Source organism: Melanerpes formicivorus, unplaced genomic scaffold (genome assembly GCF_026170545.1).
Source record: "Melanerpes formicivorus ecotype bairdi unplaced genomic scaffold, bMelFor1.0.p_v2 SCAF_7, whole genome shotgun sequence".
Classification (NCBI taxonomy): Eukaryota; Metazoa; Chordata; class Aves; order Piciformes; family Picidae; genus Melanerpes; species Melanerpes formicivorus.
In genome coordinates, this window is record NW_027142359.1 from 27,819,202 (window position 1) to 27,832,456 (window position 13,255).

General features: G+C 50.2%; 2 protein-coding genes across 2 annotated transcripts in view; one reads left to right on the top strand and one right to left on the bottom strand.

Moving 5' to 3' along the window:
• Window positions 1-105: 105 nt before the first annotated feature.
• Window positions 106-6,333, top strand: TOE1 (target of EGR1, exonuclease). Its single transcript, XM_068141600.1, has 7 exons — window positions 106-468; window positions 552-592; window positions 794-890; window positions 1,048-1,206; window positions 1,959-2,218; window positions 4,021-4,192; window positions 5,389-6,333. The coding sequence occupies exons 1-7, from the start codon at window positions 358-360 to the stop codon at window positions 6,175-6,177; spliced, it is 1,629 nt and encodes a 542-aa protein (XP_067997701.1). The 5' UTR covers window positions 106-357; the 3' UTR covers window positions 6,178-6,333.
• A 2,345-nt stretch (window positions 6,334-8,678) lies between these two features.
• Window positions 8,679-13,255, bottom strand: part of TESK2 (testis associated actin remodelling kinase 2) — a 100,114-nt gene continuing 95,537 nt past the window's right edge. Inside the window, exon 11 of the mRNA XM_068141599.1 lies at window positions 8,679-13,070. Within this exon, the coding sequence (XP_067997700.1) occupies window positions 12,058-13,070 (1,013 nt within the window). The 3' untranslated portion in view covers window positions 8,679-12,057. The remainder of the gene's footprint in view (window positions 13,071-13,255) is intronic.

The following is a 13,255-nucleotide window of genomic DNA, read 5'->3' on the forward strand; positions in this document are numbered from 1 at the left end:
TGAGCCAATCGGATCGAGGACCGAGAGCGCGGGCCCGTGCCCTCCTGTCCTCCGGCTTCCCGGGGGAAGGGGCGGGATCTCCCGGCGCACCAGGGCCAATCAGCGCTGCGCCCACCCCTTCCCCCCGCCGGCCCGAGCGGCCGCGCTGAGGGACTGCCCGAGCTGATCGCCTGTTTACTACAACCGGAATTTGCGTTGAAAGCGGGTTTTGGAGAAAGGTAAAAGGCCCCGTCGTTGGCTGACAGGAACCGGGCCGCCCAGGTAGGCAGGCGGCGCCGCGGGGAGCAGGGCAATCGGCGGCAACGGGCGGCCACTCCAGCGGAGGCCCCGGGAGCGGCGTGGGACGTGGGGGCGGCCATGGCGCGGTGGCGGGTTCCGGTGGTGGACGTGCAGAGCGACAACTTCACCGAGCTGTGGCCCTCCATGCTGCTGGCGCTGCGCACCGCCACCTTCGTCGCTGTGGATACGGTAAGGCGGGTGGAGGGACGGTGGCGACGGTGATCGGTAGCGCGGTTGGGCCCGCGGGGCCGCTAACTGGTGTCTCCCCGCAGGAGCTGAGCGGTCTTGGCGCCAGGAAGTTGCTGTTGAGCCCGTGAGTGCCCCGGGGTGTGTGGGGGTGGTTCGGGGGGGCTGTCATTCAGCCGGAATTAACGGCTGCAGGTGCTCCGAAGCGCGTGCCTCCGGTATCGGTTGGGCGGTTCACCATCTCGCTGCGGGTGTAACTGTGCCCTCCGGAGGGGCCGATGGGACGGGACGGGGGGCAGCCGTCAGCGCCCGTTCGCATGCCGCGCAGGTGCATCGAGGAGCGGTATAAGGCTGTCTGCAGCGCGGCCAGGACCCGCTCCATCCTGTCCCTTGGCGTCGCGTGTTTCAAGCAGCAACCAGAGAAGGTACGTGCCTGGCCCCACCACGGCCGTTTGATCGTGCTCCACTTTCTGAGCGAGCGCTGGCAATCGACCAATTCCAGCTCCCTGGAATTGTCCCTGGCTTTGTCAGCAGCTCCCCGTGGCAGGTACCCCTTTATGGTTTTGCACGCTCTCTCTGCAGTCAGAGAACGCATACCTCTGCCAGATCTACAACCTGACGCTGCTCTGCATGGAGGATTACATTGTCGAGCCCCAGTCGGTGCAGTTCCTGGTGCAGCACGGCTTTGACTTCAACAAGCAGTACTCACAGGGGATCCCTTACCACAAGGGCAATGACAAGGTACACAACAACTCTCCTTGGGACACCTGGGCTTGCTTTCCTCCAGGCCCCAGGAGGTTGGCTTCCCCCTGTTTTGGCTCTCCCTCGCATAGTTGCTGAGTGAAGATGGGTTCACGTAGGGGTCTTGAGTACAGGCTTCTCTCTTTCACCTCCCTGCTGTTGTATATCTGGGCTGCCATTTGAATTGAATAGAATTAACCAGGTTGGAAGAGACCTTTGAGATTGAGTCCAACCTATCATCCAACACCATCTAATCAACTAAACCATGGCACTAAGTGCCCCATACAGTCTCTTCCTAAACTCCTCCAGTGATGCTTACTCCACCACCTCCCTGGGCAGCACATTCCAATTGCCAATAACTCTATGAAGAACTTCTTCCTAGCATCCAGCCTAAACCTCCCCTGGCACAGCTTGAGGTTGTGTCTTCTTGTTCTGGTGCTGGCTGCCTGGGAGAAGAGACCAATCCCCTTCTGGCTACAACCTCCCTTCAGGTAGTTGCAGACAGCAATAAGGTCACCCCTGAGCCTCCTCTTCTCCAGGCTAAGCAACCCCAGCTCCCTCGGCCTCTCTTCATCGGGCTTGTGCTCCAAACCCCTCACAAAATTTGTTTCAGTTGCTTTTCCAGTTGCCTCTATTAGGTCAGAGCAAGTCACGGCTATAGGTAGTGTTCCACTCCAGCAAGCTCTGAGGACTTCCTGGGGTGATGGCAAGTTAGGGTGCTAAGGCTCATTGACTAATCCTTCTTCTTGCAGGGCAATGAGAACCAGAGCCAGAGCGTTCGGACTTTCTTCTTGGAGCTGATACGAGCGAAGAAGCCTCTCGTTCTCCACAACGGCCTGATTGATCTGGTCTTCCTGTACCAGTGCTTCTACGCTCACCTCCCGGACAGCCTCAGCACCTTCACCGCCGACCTCTCGGAAATGTTTCCAGCAGGAATATACGACACTAAATACGCCTCAGAGTTTGAGACCCGCTTTGTAGCATCCTATTTGGAGTATGCTTACAAGAAGTGGTGAGCAACACTCCAGTGTTTAAAGTTTCTGAGAGGAAGGGCGGTGGAGCATCAGAGTTTTGTTTGTTTGCTTTTCATAGTATCATAGTATCAGTCAGGGTTGGAAGGGACCACAAGGATCAGCTAGTTCCAAACCCCCTGCCATGGGCAGGGACACCCCACACTAGATCAGGCTGGCCACAGCCTCATCCAGCCTGGGCTTAAACACCTCCAGGGATGGGGCCTCAACCACCTCCCTGGACAACCCATTCCAGGGTTTCACCACTCTCATGAAGAACCTCCTCCTCACATCTAGCCTGAAATCTCCCCACCTCCAGCTTCATTCCATTCCCCCTAGTCCTATCACTACCTGAGATCCTGAGAAGTCCTTCCCCAGCCTTCCTGTAGGCCCCCTTCAGACAAAGGGGCTGGGTCTTTGTATCATCCCAGTGAGAGAAGAAAGGTGCTTTGCAAATGTCTGCCCCACGCTCTTCCTGTTTATAGGATGGGTGCTGAATGCATTTGGTAACACATCTTAAACTGTCTGATGAGCAGCTGCTGAAAGAGGGGTTAAAAACCAAGAGTCATTGGAATGGGGCTGCCCAGGGAGGTGGTGAAGTCACCATCCCTGGAGGTGTTCAAGAGGGGATTGGACGTGGCACTTGGTGCCATGGTCTAGTCATGAGGTCTGTGGTGACAGGTTGGACTCAATGATCTTTGAAGTCTCTTCCAACCTTAGTGATACTGTGAAAAACTGAACACGCAGATGCACACTGAATACTGCTTGGCTGCATGGTCCTGGTCCAGCAGTGCCACAGGGCTGCAGCAGGAATGTGTGCAGAAGAGAGACTCCTGAAACTCACGTAGAGAGCAAATGAAAGCAGGGCTGTGCATGCAGGGTCTGCTAGTTACAACTCAATTTTGTGAGAGGTGGTGTAGTTAAAGGGTGGGTGCACCATGCACCTCTTGAAGCTCACCAGCTCTGTCCTGCATGTGATGCCCCCTTGCTTTTCTTGCAAGGTTGTACTCTTGTTCCAGGACTTGTGTCCACTTCATGTGTCAGTCTGGCCCCTCCTTCTGTACCACCACCCACCCCCGCAATCTAAACAATCCCCTGGCAGCGATACAGCCCCTTGAGTCCCCATTAAACTGCAGTCACGCTCTGTGCAGAGGAGAAATGGTATTTTTAGGGACTGTTTTACATCAGGAAATGCCACGTTGTCAGGTCTGAAAACATTCAAGATGGCTGTTCTCAAACATGAGAATGTTTTGACAAGATAAAAATACTTCTTAAAGTGACCTCTTAACTATCTTAACCCACAGTTCTAATTACATGGGGCCTTCCAGAGGTTTGGGGCCTTTCAGCCAGGGCTTGGGACAAAGCAGTTTTATTATCATGAGATGGAAAAATGTTTCCTTGTCTGCACTGACCAGGCTCAACCAATGGTGGCTACTGGATGATAGCTCATCTGGAAGCACTTCTGTTTTGTCCATTAGAGACTAATAGGTAGGCTAGAGCCCTTAATATTCAAAATCAAACTATATCTCCCCTTCTCATTTGTACCAGAGACAACTGTTCTCCCTGCCTGTACATCAGCATAAGGGAAACCAACCTTTAAATCAGCACAGAAGCAACTACTTACCCAAGCTTGTCTCCTGGGAATGAGTTTCTTTCCAGCAGGCTGTTGAGCTGGAGCTAGAGCTCAAGGGCGGGAAGCTAGTGGAGTTGAGACTTGGTGGAGAGCAGCATGTTTGCACCAGCTCCACACCATGGTACCTTCAGTGAGTCAATGGCAGTAACTGTGTACTTCTGTTTGTTCCAGCAAGCGAGAGAACTGCAAACTGAAGGACTCCAGCAGCCAGCACCTCACAGTTGAGTTCTGCAACTACCCTGCCAGCATGTCCCGTTACATCGACTATCGCCACTGCTCTCTGGAAGAAGAAAGCCACAACGGGGGAGGGGAAACTAAGGTGCCTGTCTGTGAGAAATTCTCGGTAAGGAACGTGAATCCCTGCTTGCTTCCTGGCTCTGTGGAAAGAGCCATGCATGGCCAGAGAGGGAACTGCTGGGAAAGCACCTGGGAACTTCCCCTTCCTTGCTTCAGAGTACAGGGAAGATTTTTCAGGCTTAGGTGGCTTCCTGCCAGAAAGGGCAAGGACTTGCTCTGCTTGGAGGCAGTGAATTCCACAGGCTACATTAGACAGGAAGATTCAGAAGGAGATTCTGTGCCATGGAACAGTGGGGTGGTATTGACTCACAGCACCCACTGTTGTCTTGAAGTGCATAAATTCTACATTGGATTGGCTTGTCCTTGGAGCAAGAAATGCCACCTCTTCTCTCCCCCTATATCTTGATGTAACAAACCCTCTGCCTGTCTGCATCTCCTGGCACTAGCACAGTGTGATCCACAGAATCTTGAGTCCTGGTGCTGCTACCACAGTCAAGAGCGAGGTTTAGAGGAGGGCTACAAAACTGATACCTGCTGCAAGGACAGACTGAGGGAGCTGGGGTTGTTCAGCCTGGAGAAGAGAAGGCTCCAGGGAGAACTAATAACGACCTTCCAGTACCTGAAGGGGGCCTTCAGGAAGGCTGGCGAGGGACTGTTTGTGAAGGCCTATAGTGATAGGATGAAAAGCAACGGTTTGAAATGAGAGAAGAGTAGATTTAGATTGGATGTTAGGAACAAGTTCTTTACCATGAGGGTGGTGGAACACTGGAACAGGTTGCCCAGGAAGGTAGTTAAGGTCTCATCCCTGGAGATATTCAAGGTTAGGCTTAACAAGGCTCAGAGCAACCTGATTTAGTGGGGGATGTCCCTGCTCACTGCAGGGGCGGTTGGACTAGATGAGCTTTGGCAGTCCCTTCCCACCCAAACCATTCCATGGTTCTCTATAGCCTCTGTTTCAGGTACCTACAGACAACAACTAGATATCCCCATGCCCTTAGTCTTGTTTTCTCTGGGTAGCCCAAAATTACCTTTCTTGGCTTCTCCTCATACGTTGTCTGCTGTGTCCTGATGGTTTTGTCAATGCCTTTCTTGCTGCTTGTGAGGCTGTAATGGGACACAGTGCTCCTGGCACAGGCTCACAAGCCCTTGGTAGGTGGGAATGAAGAGCTCTCTTCCATCTTATGGTGATTGGCTGCTCTCAGCAGGAGGCTGGTGGCTACAGATTTCTCTCTTTCTCCCCAGGCCTATGGCTGGTGTCCAAAAGGGGTGAAGTGTCCCCAGTCTCATAACATTGACCTCATAATCGATGAGGATGACAGACACTGGGAGGAGAAGAGGAAGAAACGGAAAAAGAAATGGAAGCGTCGGAAGGACGTGGAAGAGCCTGCCAAGGCAGTTGGACAGGAAGGCTCTGGGAAAGAAATGGAGCTAGCCCAGAATGGGGAGGAAGGTCCACCACGAAAACAGAACTGCTATGAGCCTGCAGCTGCTATGGAGATGGCAGAGATCACACCCAAGAGTGAAGACACACCACTGGAGGAGAACTCTATGGACACGGAATCGGAGGTCAGCTCAGACCCCAGGGCACGTTGGGAAGAGGATCTGAGCAGCACAGAAGGAACTGCCCAGGTGGCCACTGCTGTGAGCCCTTCTGCTGTGGGAAATGCCTCTGACAGTGACCAAGTGGAAGGGAAGTCAGATGTTCCCGCTCAGGAGGTCTCAGCCAATCACCCAGACATACCTGAGACTGAAGCAGCATGTGCTGCTGAAAAGGAAGGCCAGGATCCACCTTCCCAGGGGGGCACGCACCGAGCTGGCTTCGATGCATTCATGACTGGTTATGTCATGGCTTACGTCTGGATGCTCAAAGGAAAACACACAGACACTGGTGCAGGGCCCTGGTTGCCAGACTGCCACAATAAACTGTACCTCAGTGGAAAATCAGTGCCCCTGCAAATAGTGAAGAGCTTGTTTTCTAAATCTTCCAAAGCTCACAGCCAGAAGATGAAGTTGGCCTGGGCCAGTGAATAGAGCTAGAGGACTCCTCACTGAACTGTTTGGGTTTTTTTCCTCCTTGAGTTTTTTGGTTCTCTATTCCAAAAAGAACTGACCAGAAGGGGAGTAAATTTCTTACTCTCGTTTTCATTTTAACTTCTGACTGATTAAATGGCTCTCAGTTGGACTTTCTTCTGTTCCTTAGCAACATGCTGGGCTGTGAAGGCAGGAGTGAGGGTGGAGAAGACTGAGTTAAAATGTACGTCTCCCACTGCACCCAGGGCTGCAAGTTTGAGTTTAGTCATCTGCATTCAAAAGTGGGTTTTGGGGGGGGAAAAGACCAAAACAACAACACAATTCACACAGGGTGCTCTTTCTGGAAGGATGAGATGCTTCACTTGGGCTTCACTTCTTGCAGACGAAGAGGGTAATTGCTTGATAACAAGAGGAGACAGATCTAAGCTTCCACTTAGCTTATTAGAGCCCCAGCCTCCTCCCAGATCTTGCCTTTGTCCTTACTACACCTACAGCTTAACTAATGGAATGAAGCTGGAGGTGGGAAGATTCAGGCTGGATGTGAAGAGGAAGTTCTTCACCATGAGAGTGGTGAAGCCCTGGAATGGGTTGTCCAGGGAGGTGGTTGAGGCCCCATCCCTAGAGGTGTTTAAGCCCAGGTTGGATGAGGCTCTGGCCAGCCTGATCTAGTGTGGGGTGTCCCTGCCCATGGCAGGGGGGTTGGAACTAGATGATCCTTGTGGTCCCTTCCAACCCTGACTGATACCATGATACATGCTGCCACTTAGCCTGATGGTTGAGGCTGGGATAGACATTTTGAAAAGGAGCATGTGCTAAAGATCAAAGTCAACCTATAAAACAACACAGTTGAAAGCTCCAGGCTGCTGACCATACAACCAGCTTCACAGGAAATGCTACAGTCACTGGAGGAAGATGCAGATGAAAGTAGGCTAGCTCTTCAGGCAAGGCACACATTTTTATGACTGCTTTCAGTCACTGCTGGTAGGGTAACTTCCTCCAACCCTCATAACTGTGTCCTGTATTTCTGCAGCAGTCAGGAAGCAAAGTGGGGGTAGGGTTTTGGGGGTTTGGTTTAAGGAAAAAAGACACTGACTGTGGTTGGTTTGTAACACTCACCTGGGAAAGCTGTTGCACTTCATAGTTGTACTTCACCTTAATCTTTGTGACAGTATATATAGATGAGACCTTTGCTCCTATTGGAGAGAGGAAAAACACAGAGCTCCTCCCAAATGGCCGGTTGGTTCTAGTGCAGGGTAACTGCATGCAGGAGCAAGCCACAGCAGGTCTTCAGACTTCAAAGCAAGGGGAGCTGCAGTGGGACTTAAAGCCAGATGTGGTCCTTCTAAACTGCTCTGCTTGCTGTGCTGCTGAAGCAGTTCTGTAGGGCCAGAACAGAGAGCCACAAATGGCAAACTCCCCTCCCCCAGGCTGAGTGTTTTCAAAAGCCATCTTGTCTCAGCAGGTCACAAGCTGCTGCCTACTCCTCGGAGTGCTGTAAGGCAGAGCAGAGAAATCCTCCGGTCTCATAGATTTAGTAGTGTAACGCTTCAGTAAGAGGCAGGGGAGAAGTAACCCTGGGAAAGGATCACAGTATCACTAAGGTTGGAAGAGACCTGAAAGATGATTGAGTCCAACCTGTCACCACAGACCCCATGACTAGACCATGGCACCAAGTGCCACGTCCAATCCCCTCTTGAACACCTCCAGGGACGGTGACTCCACCACCTCCCTGGGCAGCACATTCCAATGGCGAACGACTCTCTTGGTGAAGAACTTTCTCCTCACCTCCAGCCTAAACTTCCCCTGGCACAGCTTGAGGAAGTTAAGGATGTTTAGGATGAGGAAGTTTAGGATGAGAGTTCCTCTTTATAATTCAGCACCAGGTAAAGGGAATACAATCTCAAATCATCCACAGCTTAAGCATTTGAGCCAGCTTTCTGAACCTAGCTTTGCCCTCTTAATCACAAGAGCTCAGGCCTCGATTTTATCTTTATTTTGAAAGCAAGTTTGGGAAAGTTTACAAAACCTGACCAAGAAAAAAAAACAAAACAAAACCCAAACCAACAAATTATGAAAAATATTTCAACTGGATTCATCTTTGGTTACCTCTTATTGCAGTGCCAATAAAACATACACCATTTCTGTAGCTCAAAAGAGAGAAGAGAGTCAGAAGGTCAATCAACATACAAACAGGACGTGCTTTCTTTACATAGTCATAAATATCCACAGCATTAGAAAAGTTGGGTTTGCAAAGATCTCTTTTTTTCCCCCCCCTCCCCCCACTCCTTTCTCTTTCCTGGCAGTGTTAACTTAACTATGATACACAGGCTACAAACTTCTCCCCCCAAGCCTTTAATTACAAGTGGAGCTATTTACAGGACTGCAAAATATTAAGACGTAAAACTCCTTCATAAATACGAAAATAGATCATCTCGCAAAGATCTTTGTACTTAATCAAATATCTGGCTGCCCCTCCTCCCCTCCCCCACCCCCCAACACCCACCCTCCCCCCAAAAAAAAAAGGTTATTTTGCATAGAAATGTAGTGACATGCAATATAAACAATAGCATTAAGTGCAAACAGGAATTATTCAAGTGTCTCGAGCTGTACTGGCAAAAAAATACCAATGTTCTGTTACACAGAGTACGTCGATGCCTCCCCAACAAGGCTCTAAGTCTTCTACAAGCCCCTTGTCTGCACTGCTTTTGAGGGGCAGCACTTCACATGCATTCTCTGAGTTGCACTTTAGACACCTGCAACCCCCAGGGAAAATAGCTTATAACAGACATCTCAATGGACTCAACGTGGATCGTAAAGTGATTCCGAAACATCTTTGCTCTCTCGAGGGAGCCTAGCAATGCGTAGGAAGCGTTTTAACAGAGCCAGAACTGCTCCCCTAAGTCCAAAATCGTGATAAAACCCCATCACAACGAAACTTTGTCACGTCACTGTAAAACAAGGAGTTTACTGACCTCGTGTTCATACTCGTGTTCATCAGTAGCTGTCAGGAAGTGGCCCCCTGTAGAAAAGCACCCTCAGACAGAAAACCTAGGAGTAGTCACTATGTGCAACCTGGATGCAGCTTTGCACATCCAAAGGGAGGAGATGTAGTGAGTGGCAGCTGCATCCAGGCCCTTGGAAACGCTGGGGTTTAGCAAACACTCAGCTATTTTTAAACGGCCTTTTTCCTCCAGTTTCACACACATGCTGCTCTTCCCGTGCAGATCATGAACCCAGGAAAGGCCTGAGCTGCTGTTCCTTGGTGTTTCTGACACCTCCACCCCAGTACAAAGAGCTAGAAAAGTTGATAGATGTGCCCTATGCACATCCAGTGGCTGTGCTTAGGCTGGGCATTTCAGAAAGTAAAACTGGAGCCATACTGCTTTGTAAAGAGACCTATTTGGGACAGGGAAACAGTTTAAGAGACAGGGGTGTAAGAAAACAGATGAGGTCACTGTGATGGGGGCCTCAAGCCTGACTGTGTAGGCTTTGCAGTCAGTGTCAGAGAGGGCAACAGGCTTCATGATGAGGTGTCAGCACTGACAACCAGAGCTAACGAAGCCACTGTGCAGCCAGAGGTGTGCTTGTGCTCTCCGGGGGGCTGCAAGCAGTGGTGGGATGCTGGATAGTTTCCTCACAGCCTGGTGATCCAGAAGTAAACTATTCCTTATTATTGCTTGTTTGTCTGAAGTCACACACCTGAATGCATCCTGTGACAACAGAAGCTGGTGCTGATGTTTCCCTCCAGATAGATCACAATTGTATCAGAAATTAAAAGAAGGAAAAAAGAAGCAGGCACCAGGCAGGCAACCTGCTGATGATTTGAGTGCTGCTGACTGCTCCCCTGTCCTCAAAGGAAATGACACACACTGCTCCAGCCATGGGAGCTGCTCTGCACTCTGCAGACAGGACACACAAGACATGCTACTGCTCAGATCAGCACCTTCAAGAAGCAGAGAGGTGTGGGCCAGAAGGGTGATCTTGGTAAGGACAGGCATTTTCTCTTCTGAATTGCTAACAGCTGCTTCATCTGGCATGGGCTGTGCCAAGTAACTCAGCAACACTCAATTCTCATTTAATTCTTCACAACCACTGCAAAGGGCCAACTGCTGCTCAGGTTAACACATACTTCACCAGAGGAAATCATCACTCACAGAATAGTTACCCGCACCTCTGGAAAGACAGGCAGCTCAGCTAAGCAGGATGAAAGAGAAAGCCTTAGTTCTCTTTGAGAGAGGAAAGGAGTAGGGATAGCTTTGCCTTCCATCCTTACAAGTCTGCAGGAAGATAGTGTAACAGGCCACCTGGGTGAAATTCTGGATTCCACTGCATCACCATCTGCTCAGCAGGCATGCAATGCATACCTCAGGAATGATAAAATAGGTTAAAGAAAAACAACTGGAAAAAAAAATCCCACATTGCTGGGACAACAACAGTGGAAAAGAGCAGGATGCTGCACAAATGTTATCACAGAACAAGCTTTCCAGTACATGGCATTCCAGAGCAGGGATCTCTGGTGCTGGGTCCAGCAAGCATTACAGTTTATGCTGTTGTGTCTTTCACATCTACCTGCTGGTGGTGGAAGAAAGGGGGAAAAAAGAAAGAAAGGAGAAAAGCTCATCCTATGCAGTGTCAGGAGAAGCCAGTGAGGAGAAAGGCTTATTTCTGTAGCAGAGAAAAAGATAATGTGGGACAAGTTAATTGTCTTAACTCTGACAATTCAAAGCCCTTCTGTGAGTAATGTCTATCCCCAAGGGCATTTGTGTGGTTGCAATGTCGCTGGGAGCTTCTCCCTGAGGGGGTTCCTGTCCTCAGCAGAGCACTCTGGTTTTAAATAAGGAGCCACCATTACTGCAGTGATGTCAACGAGATGGGATGCTGTACCAGAAAGGGAGGTGAACGTGACCCTTCTAGCTTAGTGGTAATAGTCAGCTGCGATAGTGATACTGTATTTAACTAACTATTCTGCAGGCACAGATTGTGATGTCCATTTAGCTCTTCAGAGATGAGAGCCTACACCCCCCAAAAGCTCAGTACAACTGGTACTTTCACTGGCAGTGAAATGACAGTGCCTGGAATATGGCTCTCCCCTTGTACCATGGGCAAATCCTCCTCGAGATTTGGGTTGAGGTACACGGGAGCGGTGCTTTCCCTGCACTGAACTATTACACATCATTACCAAATCCCAAGGGAAAATGAAGCACCAAGGAACAGACTCTTCTTGTTAATAGCAAAGTACTTGTCATGTGACTCAGCCTGCAGATTGCAAGCAGCACGAGGGCTTTTGTTTTTGCTGCTTTTGAATAAGAGCTTGTGTAACGCTGCAACAGCATTCACAGCAGCTCTGAGACCAGAGAGCATTCCTGTCTGCTCAACACAGCTCTCAGAGAGCTCTGTGCCTGTTTCCACAACACAGGCTCCAGCTCACGGGCACTGCTGCAGAATGCTGATGCAAAATCTGCAGTGTTTTTAGAGCACCTGTCAGTCAGAGGAAGAGGGAAAAGCTAATGGTCACTCTTTCTACCCAGCGTGGAGCTTAAGGCCTTGAAATGCTCCATGCCGGAATCCAGGTCAAACTGTTCACATGGTGCCTGCTCTGGCTGCTGCCTCTTGCAAGGACAGTGGGGCCCACATGGCCATTCTGGCTTGGAGTAGTTCCCCCTCCTAATGCAAATCAGGGAAGGGAATAAGCACAGTTTGAAATAAAGTTAAAGCAATCAGTCTCTCCAGATGCTATCTGCAGCTATCTGCTCGACAGCCAGTTTCTACTATCTGCTGAGTCTCTTTCAAATGCAAAGCCCAGCACTACAGAAAAGAACAGAGTTTAAGCAACTGGGAACAACTGTTCCCTCAAGGACACATTCAGTTTGAGCCCTCTCCTCATATGTCACAAGTTGACTGCGTGCTGCCACTTGCTGAGATGTTGGAGGAGGTCTGAGACAATGGGGCAGGACTGTCCCCATCCTGGTCCCTGAAGGGCCACACCTCTCTCTTCAGCTCAGTGGAAGGACTAATACTGAACAGAGGCTTTGTAGACTCTAGTGGAGTATTTTTCAGTAGGTTATCTTCCACCTCCATCTCTTCTGAAGGGAGACAACTTGCAAACACTTGTGAGGAGCCATGTTCCTCTGAATTCACTGAATTCTCAACTGGGAGCTTTTTGTAAGATAGCAGCTCAAGCTGGGCCAGAACTAATGGTTGATTACAGGCTGGATCTCCACACATGTTCTCAGCAGGGCAAAACCCATTTTCCTCTTGGGCCACTGGCCCATCTGAACAGTCCATATCCTCTTCTTGCCCTGTTACATGAAGGAAGTCTGGTCTGTGAGGCTTAGCCTGAAAGGGGGGAATCTCTGACACACCATATTTGCTGCTACTCATGAGTTTTTGCCGAACCTCTGCGCTTAACTGGGTTGGGTCACACCTGCTGATAGTTGAAGACAGTCCCCCAAACAGGCCATACTCTTTGTGTGGCAGTTCAGGAGACAGTGGCAGCGATCTGCATCTCCTCCCTGGAAAAACAGAAAGCTCTTGCCAGTCTGTGCTATATGCCTGCCGGAACTGGGACTGGCTGGCTTTCAGGCCCCCGCCTGCCGCTGGAGAATGCAAGTCAAACACGAGGGAAATCACAGATTTGCTTGGCATGTCGAAGAATTTGATCTTCCCTCCCTTGAGGTCTTCCCGGGCACTGAAGGGATTCACTTTCCGGCCCAGCCCTTTGCTTGGCGTATAGTAGGGGTCGTGCACGTTGATCTTCCTGGAAGGCTTGCGGGAGAAGATATCCGACTGGCTGCGTGACAACCAGATATTCCGACGTGGACGGGGGGACTTGGGTGGGATCTTATCATCCAGGGAACTCAAACGTTTTACTCCTGGTCCTTTTTCAATTGACCCTGAGTAGAAGAAGAGAAATACTCTGAGCTTAAGGTAGCCATACACTTGCATGTCTGCTCACTCACAGAGCCTTCACGGCAACTGTAAAGAGAAAGCTGCGTTTCTGATGCTTCAAAGTATGTTCCATTAAGTTTGTTCCTTACAGGCTCCTGCACTAACACAAGCACATCATTCTCTTCTCCTC